Here is a 9,613-nt window from a genome sequence, read left to right as displayed (position 1 = left end):
GGGGGGGGGGGGGGGGGGGGGTGGACTTTGGGGTGACTCTCTGTTCCTGTTGACTGGGTGGGTGTTTGCTGGTTATACACCGAATGAAATCGGTCATCAGGAGCCAGACTGTCAACCTGATTTATTTTGGCGACCGTCGTCATTAGCGACAGTCTCTCCGGTGCTAACGGACATCACCACAGCTCTGTGGCCCATCAGTGCTACGTGGTGCAGTCACTCACACCATGAGCGAATCTTCATTAACCATGAGCTCCACTTCAGGTCCTCGTCCACAGTATTCACCACTGTTCTGGAGTGGAAGTGTGTGCATGCGTGTGCATGAGTGTGTATATGCGTTTTAGCATGAGCAAGCCTAGAAAGTAAATTTTATTATTGCACGGGGAGCGCTCCTCCTCTGAGAATACAGTAATTGTATACATCGTCCACAGTAGAACAGAGAGCTGTACTGCATTATTTAAGACCAGCTATAGCAACAAGGTTATCAATCACGCTCGTGTGTGTGTGTGTGTGTGTGTGTGTGTGTGTGTGTGTGTGTTGAAAGTGTAAACGCATCCCTTCCCTCTCTCTATCCTCCCCTCTCTGTTTGAAGGTCACGGCTGTCTGTTGGGGCTCATTACACTAACAAGCGCTCAGCACGCTCCCTGGGGCTCTGTCAGTGGATCTGGTTCGGGCCAATAGAGGAATTACAGTTCACATACAGGGATACCGGGTATATCTGTGGTCAACGCCAACCCCAGCACACTCCATTCTTCAATTTTTAACCAGGATTTGAAAAAATCAACAGCCTGCTGAGACGCGTGAATCCTCCTCTGTGCTTTGATGTGCCTCTGAAGTGAGAGGGAGAGGAGACGAATCCTTTGACCGCTACAGCAGCAGAAAATATGGCTGAAATACCTCAGAAATAATAGATGAAAATCCAGAGAACCACAGAGAACATCCTCATCATGCTGATTTATGTGTTTGTAGACAACACATTTTCTACATTCATGGTTCAGCTCTCCAGCAGGTGTGTCGATGTAAACGTGGATTCTGATGCTTTACAGAGCAGATGCGTACATTTGCATCCTTTACTACTCCCACTGCACAGTGTAGGCAAACACACAGAGCAGATAGAAGCACATAATATTTTGCTTTTCTTCTGCCTCCGCGCCTGTGACAACCACGGCTAGAGGGATGGTTTCGATCAGTTATCCCTCTGTCCTTCCCACTCTCACGATTTATCAGGAACATCCAGAGGGAATTTTATGTGGCACAAACATTCACTTGGACTCAAGGATGAACTGATTAGAAGAGATTTGAAGAAGTTGTTAAAGGTCAAGGTCAAGATCACTGACGAAACACACCTTTATGAGGGTCAGCTGTGGCAACCTGATCTAACCCCCCGGCTCAGGCGTTAGGTCAGGTTGTCCACAAATCAGAATGTCATTGGTTCGATCCCCGTCTCCTCCAGCCCATGTGTCAAAGATGCTGAACCCCAAACAGCCCCTGGTTGATGTTCCAGTGTGTGTATGTGTGTGATGTATTAATGTGTGAGGGAAGTATGGTCAAGCGCTCTGATTGGTTGATAAGACGAGAAAAGTGTTAAGCCAAAAAGTGCAGTCCATTTTTGGTCATATCTCAAGAATTCTTACACAAATTATGACATCATTCATCATAAATGTCTTACAGGATAAAATGATGATGTGATGACATTTTATATCCAAAGGGTCAAAGGTCCACTTCACAACGGCATCATAACGATCTGAACACTTGGCCGTTATTCAACTAAGGAACAGAGGAGGAGATTGTGGAGCATATTTCCTGCAACTTAACTGGTTGTTGGAGGCAAACAACCTTGTTTTTTTTAGTTTCTAGTTTTAGTTTTGCATCTTCTTGTAGTTGTGTTTCTTTGAAGTCATTTTGGATGTTTATGTAGTCAATCAAGTCTCTGTAGTCACTTTGGATCGCTTAGTAGTCGTTTTTACCTCTCTTTGTGGTGATTTTGTGTCTGTTCTTGGTGGTTTTTTGTCTCTTTGTGGTTGATTTGTGCATCTGTGTGGTTGTTTTTTGTCTCTCTGTGGTTGTTTTTTGTCTCTGTGGTTGTTTTCTGTCTCTCTGTGGTTGTTTTTTTGTCTCTGTGGTTGTTTTCTGTCTCGCTGTGGTTGTTTTTTTGTCTCTCTGTGGTTGTTTTCTGTCTCTCTGTGGTTGTTTTTTGTCTCTTTGTGGTTGTTTTCTGTCTCTCTGTGGTTGTTTTTTGTCTCTTTGTGGTTGTTTTCTGTCTCTCTGTGGTTGTTTTTTGTCTCTCTGTGGTTGTTTTGTGTCTCTTTGTGGTTGTTTTTTGTCTCTCTGTGGTTGTTTTTTGTCTCTTTGTGGTGGTTTTGTGTTTCATTTCTATGCATGTTGAAAAATCACAATTTATCTGTACCAAGTGCGTTAAAACACCAAGGGCTCCTGACCGATGTCTGTGTGTGACGAGTTTGCACTGAGAATATGGTGGAAACACTGATGAAGGAAACACTTGATGAATGAACAGATGCCTGCAGTAACGAGCTCCAGGGGAACAGCAGCTAACAGGGGTGACATTAGAACTCTCCATAATTCACAGGATTATGTAGCCTTGGTAAAATATTAGCGGCGGTTACAGTCACTGCCAAACTGAGCATCACAAAGGTCTAGATCTGGGTCCATGCTCCATGAAAAATACTTTTTTAACTGTAGAATGTAAAAGGTGGCTCTGGCCCTAGCTGCAACCAACTATTCTTTCCATCACTGCTCATCTGTTTTTTTGAGCTTTGAAAATGTCAGAAAATGGTGAAACTTATTCATCAAAATTTTCCAGAGCCCAAGTTGACATCTTTCAAATGAATGAATATTCTCTCCAGAAGCCACAGATGCTACCAACAATGTTTTATTTCTTTTAGATTAATCAATCACATCAATCGAAAATTACTTTTAATTAATTATTTCCTGTTCATGTGCTCATAGATGTATCAAGTGATCAGTAATAAACTGCTCTCAACAATAAGGTTACAAAGTCAAATAGGCACAACTGTGTATCAGCAGCTATGAGTTGTTCATATTGTTGTATTGTCTTAATTATATGTGATCGTGATGCACTGTAACTTAAGTATAAGTGTGAATATGCATCATCTGTGGCAACACATGTTCATCCATGAACATGAGGCAGATGACGTGTGGAATAAACTGACATTAAATCCTTGGCTGTTTTCCTCATGGTTCATTTTCTTCGCTGTCCCTCCTACGCTGTCCTTCAGCACTTTTTCCATCCAGAGTAATTGGAGAGAGTGTGTTGGCGGGGTAGTGTTTCGCTGGCTGCTCCCACTGAGCCACTGCCAGCAGCTACTGCTCTGTATCGAGTTCTGTAAAGAGTTGAGATTCAGCCAAACAAACACTGAACTGTGGCTTTGCCCTTGGCATATAGTCACTGCTCTCATTATTTATCCCTTTAGCTTTCTGCCTCCTACTTGCAGCCCGTTGGTGATTTAAAGCAATGGCTCCCAAAGAGGCGTCCTTTAGGAGGTGTCCAGGGGGTCCACGACAAAACAAAGAGTAGAAGGATTTCACTCTTGCATCAGTCGTGAGGATTAAGCAGAGTGAAGGACTGACTCCACTGATTATACATGATAAAACTCGGCGATATGAAGCAGTGATGCAGATCTGTGGTTCTTCCTCAGGTTAAAGATACTGAAATCTGCTGAAAGGAAAGGAGGCAGAGGCGAAAGCCAAATGAAAATGACTGCTTACTATGGTTGGATATATTTGGTCTACATCACTACAACATGTACAGTATTTCCAAAATAAAAATCACAACTCCTTCTCCTTTGGTTTGTCTGAGAGTCCTCACTTCTTGTGGCGACCTGACTTCAACTCTTTGCTGCCCTGCTCTCTCTCTTTCCCGTCTCTCTTCACTGTCCTATCCAACAAAAACAACGTTGAGTGTCCTCAGTTCTCATTGTTGTCTCATCTATCTTGCAGTCATGCGGAGGAACCCCTTCATGGTGGACGGCTGCTGTAGGAAAGGGTCCCGCAACGCCCTGCAGGAGCTCTACAACCCCACACAGGTAGGAAAAGTGACTCTTTTGACTGGCGTCTGCTCTTATGTTTGCTGCCCATACAGAAATGTAATATATGACATATATGTCCCTATATAAAGAGGGATGTTGCCATATATTCTCATCTTTTTATCACATACAGTATATAGTCTCCTCTGTTTCATATATCTTTATTTTTCATTTTTGAAACACCCATAGTAAAATGTGTATATATTATTATGTGTACATATATTAAAAATATCTATGCTGAATTTTTATATACTATAACACATCATCACCATATTTGTTAATGATTTATATTTAATTTATATATGCAAGTTTATTAAAACAACATAATATAAAAAATCATATATGTTTATATTTTGTTATTCATTTCTCATTAACTTTAAACATACAGTATGTCTACAGTATAAGCATACATACATAAACATACATATTTGTATGGGCTGGACATATATGTCAATATATGAAATTGTTCCAATTTCTAATAGTAACAATAATTTATAATTTTTACATATATGTATTTATTTTATATGTTCACATACATTTATTTCATATATGGAAATTCAATATATGTGTGTTACACATGTGTATGGGTTCCTCACCCAGCTGTGCGAGGTCAGACCCAACACATACCTCAGAGGCACTGACCCCAGCTTCAGTTTAGCAGTTTTTTTTTAAAGTGTGTACGCGCACTGTTTTTAGATTTCCTAGGTTTTCTTTTAGCGCTCTGATTCCTAAACAGATATTGTTGCTCAGTCTCCTCTGACCAGAATATGTGTCAGTGTCTGAACGTCAACCTGGTCGTGACAGCAGTGGACAGAGGACAGCATTAACATAATGATCTGCCCCAGGTGATAAAACCATCTTCAGTCTGTACATCGCGCGAGGATAGACAGGGAAGAACAAATAAAGTATTAATCATCAGCAGTAGGATTCCTCACTCGAGTCCATGAAGAGCAGGATAGTCGTTGTAGCGTCAACTTCATTTAACATTTCACAGTTTAGAAATGAAGCGTTTGGCAGCCATCTGAGAGCATGACACCGGCTGTTACTACATGGTTACCTGCATGAATCTACAGCATAATATGTGTTTCAGTTTTAATGACTTTTCTTCACCGGTCAGTTTACAGTGGAGGGCGGACAGCAGAATCAGATGGTGATGATGACAAAGGTCTTGGCTTTCTTAGCAGGAAACTGTTGCTATTAAAGCTGCACAAAGCACTGATTTAATGTTAAAAGACATCCATATTCATAAAATGTGTCCCATCATCAGTAAATATAGATTCATTTCTTAAGTTATTTGTCATCTTTAAGAAGTGTACCTGTGATTTATCACTACTCAGCCCTTCAGCTACAGATCTGACCAAAGCATATGATACATTTTAGGATCATTTCCCTCCAGGCAGCCATTTTGATTTGAGGCTAAAAAGAAGCTTTTTAAGTGTTACGTTAAGGTGTATTGAAAGGACTTCAGATTGTTGTCAAAAGAACGACACTGAGTGGGTGATTGCTAACTTCGAAGAACCTGTGATGCAGCTTTCTTTCAAGTTCCTCTGTTAGCATAGAGTCTCAGTGAACGCTAAGGGCAGTAAATGTGTGATTTTGGTGCATTAATTCTCAGCGTGGGGAGGTTGGGCTGCATGCATTACTTTGCATTTATTCATCAATATGAAGCTGTTTAAGCCTTGACCCCTGGATAGCTCCAGCTAATACCCCAGGAAGTCGCCAGGAAGCAGGCCGGAGGGATGGCCGACTGGTAGACAGACAAAGGCTTACAGGATGGTGAGACAGGCAAGGGTCAAAACCAGATGGGCAGGCTAAACAAGTTCAGATATTCACAGGCAGAGACCCGGGAAACAAGAAGTGCCGCACACAGCAACACGACATAACGCTCTGGTGAGGAACAAAGGAGGTGAACTGATGTAGGTAGCGTAAGGCTGATCGGGGAATGAGGTGCAGGTGGGCTGGCGATGGGGACGTGGGCCGAGGGGAACTGAGGAGCCATTACGCTTTGTATGTATGTGTTTATGTGCTGTATCAATTCATGAATTATTCATATTCACATTTTAAAAGCTCATCACATTGTATATAAACTCATCTGCGTTTTGTAAAGTAGCTGTAACTATATCTTTCAAATGAATCAAAAGGTAATATTTGCAATAAAATGTAGTGAAGTTAAAATATAAAGTGGCAAGAATTGAAATATTCAAGTAAAATACAAGTACAGTGCTTGAGGAGATGAATTGATTTTCCACCATTGACAGTAGACGGCTGGTTTACTGTTTCTCTTCTACATAAACTGTAGTTTTCCTTTTTTAAAAATGAAGTTCTCCAGTACAGATCTCCAAGTGTCCTTGATAATGTAATTCAGACAAAAGGTAAAGCAACTTAACCTTTATTGATCATCGCTTAGCAATCTCATGCAAGTGAACAGAAACCAGTGGAGGCTTCAAAGGTCAATTCAACAACTTCATCATTTAAAAACAGTCAGAAATGATGTAAAGCACGCACACTTTGTGGTTCACGAACCTTTGGATGTTTTGGGGACATGGTGGAGGAAAAGCCTGGGCGTACAGAAGGTGAATGTATAGACTGTGTGTGAGTCAGTCTGTCAGTGAGAGTGAGACAGGCGACCCTGCTGGAGGTGATGCTATCACAGTGATGGATGGGATAGTTTTCTGCTGCTCTTCTGTTCTGTCATCACTGTCCTCCTCACTATCTATCACTTCATGTCTGCCTGCCTCTTTCCTCTGCAACTAACCCTGGCTTGTCTCTTCTCTCACACCTCCATCTGTCCTTTATTCCCTCCGCTTGGCCTCCTCTGTCTTTTACTGTCTGGTTTCTTTCTGGTTTCTTTTCCTCTGGCGGCCATTTATCACTGAGCACCTTTTAAAAGTATTCACGGGGGTTTGATTGGTTTTCTGGGCAGCTAAGATTAGACCAGGTGCACACAGATCTGCTGTAGGTTAATATTCCGTGGAAGATTTTTCCACACGTCCTCACTCATGTGAAGTCCCATTGATATATTTCTGTGTGCTCAGGGGGGTGTCACTGAAAGCTAGAGTAAACTTTAGCAGCTTTAGCAGGGTGCATGGGGTCAGTGGTCAAGAGAGAGCTGTTCAGAGTTAGAACATTTTCTGATTTGGTTTGAGGTTGAGGTGAAGCTAACAAGGTGAGCATTAAAGGAATAAAACAGCTGCTTCAGGAGCTAGTTCTTGGCAAACAACAGTCAGCAACACCGCAACACGGCCGAAACCTTAACCAAAGTGCTTTTGGTGCCTAAACGTAACCATAGACGAGACTGTGGATCAGGGCTGGAGCTAGAGAAATATTCATGGGGTGGCAAGAGCGTGAAATGGAGACTGTAAGGCATGGCAGAAATATATACACAGTATATGCTGATTTTATCACATGTATTAATATTTACTTAGATAAGTACTCTGGCCCTGAGAGCTCAAGAAATAGCTAAAGAAAAACACATGCAAACAGATGAAAGAATCTATCTATCTATATATATATACACAGTAAATATACAGTGCATTCAAAAAGTATTCAGACACATTTTGTTAAGTTGCAGTTTTATGCTGAAATAAAAATCTACGCTCATAATGCTAGAACAAAAACCGAATTTTAGATTTTTTGCAAATTTATTAAAAAGGGAAAAACAGAACTATCACACCGACATAAGTATTCAAACATGGCAAAGTCATTTTCTCTGAGCTTTAATTTAAAATTGTGGCAAAAAGTGCAAACTGTCAAGTACTGAGCTGTGAATGAGCTTTTTATTTCAGGCTTGAAGCAAGTGATTCAGGATTAATCTGTCTGTCATACAATCAAACACGAGTCACTAATACTGAATAAAACATGTCTACCAGGAGAAGTTAGCCTTGTATGTGAGGCAAATGTTCAAATACAGAAGAGAATATTTCTTTCATCACCATGTAGAATTTTTAAATCAACTGGAGACACGATATAAACTTCTCTTTCTTATTGTGACTTGAGCATGAATATAGTGTATGCTGAATTAGCACACACACACACCCACAACTAGAGTAAATGATTTCAGCCCCTTTAACTGACACATTTGTATCTGGATTGTCTGGATAAGGTAAACTGGTTGTTCATGCACACTCAACACATTCTACTCTACAATGCTATTAATTTTCATTTGTTGACAAAATCACTAGCTCATAATCTGCATAATGAGATCTGAGTATATGAAGTCAAAAATGTAGGTTTTTATAGGTTCTCCTCTGGTTTTAATACGTCAGGGTGAAAAAGGAATATCAGCTTTAAACCAGCTGATATTCAGTGTTTTCCAAACTAAATATAAGTCTCTTTGACATTGTCCAGTCAAGGCGTCTTAATCTCTGGCCTCAGGGTCCAGTAGGCAGGGAGCAGTGACAGAGATTCTCTCGTTTCTTTAACATCAGAATGAGCTGATTTGCAAAATGCAAGTAACATCCAAAGTGAATGAAGTGATGTGGCCTCACACAGTCAGATATCATCTAACTACAGAGAATGAAACAGTCATAATCTTTCCTCCTTATGCAAATATTTGTCTCTTCCTCGCAGTAATCACAGACTGGCTCACGGAGCCATGTAGACTCCATTATTACCCATCCACAGCCTGGATCAGTGTTCATTGCTGAGACGCCAGAGCTGAGGCTTGTGACTGACTCACGGCTAATGTGAGGACTGGTGCAGTGTCGCTGTAATGGAAGAATGTGTTCATGTGTTCAGATGTACTGTTTACCTGTGTTTTAGAGGATGAGATGGAAAATGGTGTTTGGGACAAACAGAGATCTTCCCCGGGACGAAAGGGTTTTTATAATGTTTATTTATTTATTTCAAATTATACAACAGTTAGCTCCAAGACGACAGGCATTCCATGAGTGCTGATATAGAGGACAACAGCACTGGGACTTTTAACTAACCGTTAATTAGCGTCACATTAACAATCGTTATCTATCTTAGATATATCATAGATATATATCCAGAAATAACATTTGAATTAAATGATGTGTGGTCGTCAGAAGTGGATGAAAGTAAAGCACCTGAATACTTCAGCACAAGCTTGTGTACAGGTCAGGAAAATGTTTATGTGTTGCTTAGCAACAGTACAGTGCAGTTGTAGAACTATTTGTGTTAGCATTACCAAAAAAATTATAAAATAAAAACAAATCATAATCTGTTGTTGTCTACTGTTCACTAACATGGCGCTCGTACAACTGTTGAGTAAAAACAGTCACACTGGAGTGAGTGATGCTGTACCGAATATCAGCACGGCTGTGATTCGGTCGTTGGTACGAGGCTGCGGGACTATCACTAAGCGAATGGCAAACTGAAGCTGGCTGACTACAGTGGAGCAGGTCTTATCATGCTGTTACCATAGTTACTATCACTCAGCACGAGACCTGAATTGTTGTGGTGCAAAACTCGGCATAACACCAGTCCATCTGCCCCCTCAGTCATCTGAACCATAGTAAACATATCTTGCACATGGACAGTGGTATGTATGCATGCACCACAGTTAATCTGAAGATCGGGGGGGGGGG

General features: G+C 41.0%; 1 protein-coding gene across 2 annotated transcripts in view; it reads left to right on the top strand.

Annotated features, from left to right (window-relative positions):
• The window catches only part of chst11 (carbohydrate (chondroitin 4) sulfotransferase 11), a 96,715-nt gene that overhangs the window by 65,801 nt on the left and 21,301 nt on the right, over positions 1-9,613 (top strand). For both annotated transcript variants that reach the window (XM_087177238.1, XM_023418741.2), the window contains exon 2: positions 3,976-4,061. In XM_087177238.1, coding sequence (XP_087033364.1) covers positions 3,976-4,061 — 86 coding nt within the window. The remainder of the gene's footprint in view (positions 1-3,975; positions 4,062-9,613) is intronic.

The sequence above is a fragment of the Seriola lalandi genome, unplaced genomic scaffold (assembly GCF_002814215.2).
Source record: "Seriola lalandi dorsalis isolate HSWRI2012SDOR001 ecotype SW California unplaced genomic scaffold, Sedor1 jcf7180002054584, whole genome shotgun sequence".
In the NCBI taxonomy this organism is placed as follows: domain Eukaryota; kingdom Metazoa; phylum Chordata; class Actinopteri; order Carangiformes; family Carangidae; genus Seriola; species Seriola lalandi.
The sequence above is the reverse complement of the archived record's forward strand: the minus strand, read 5'-3'. Positions and strand labels throughout refer to the sequence as shown.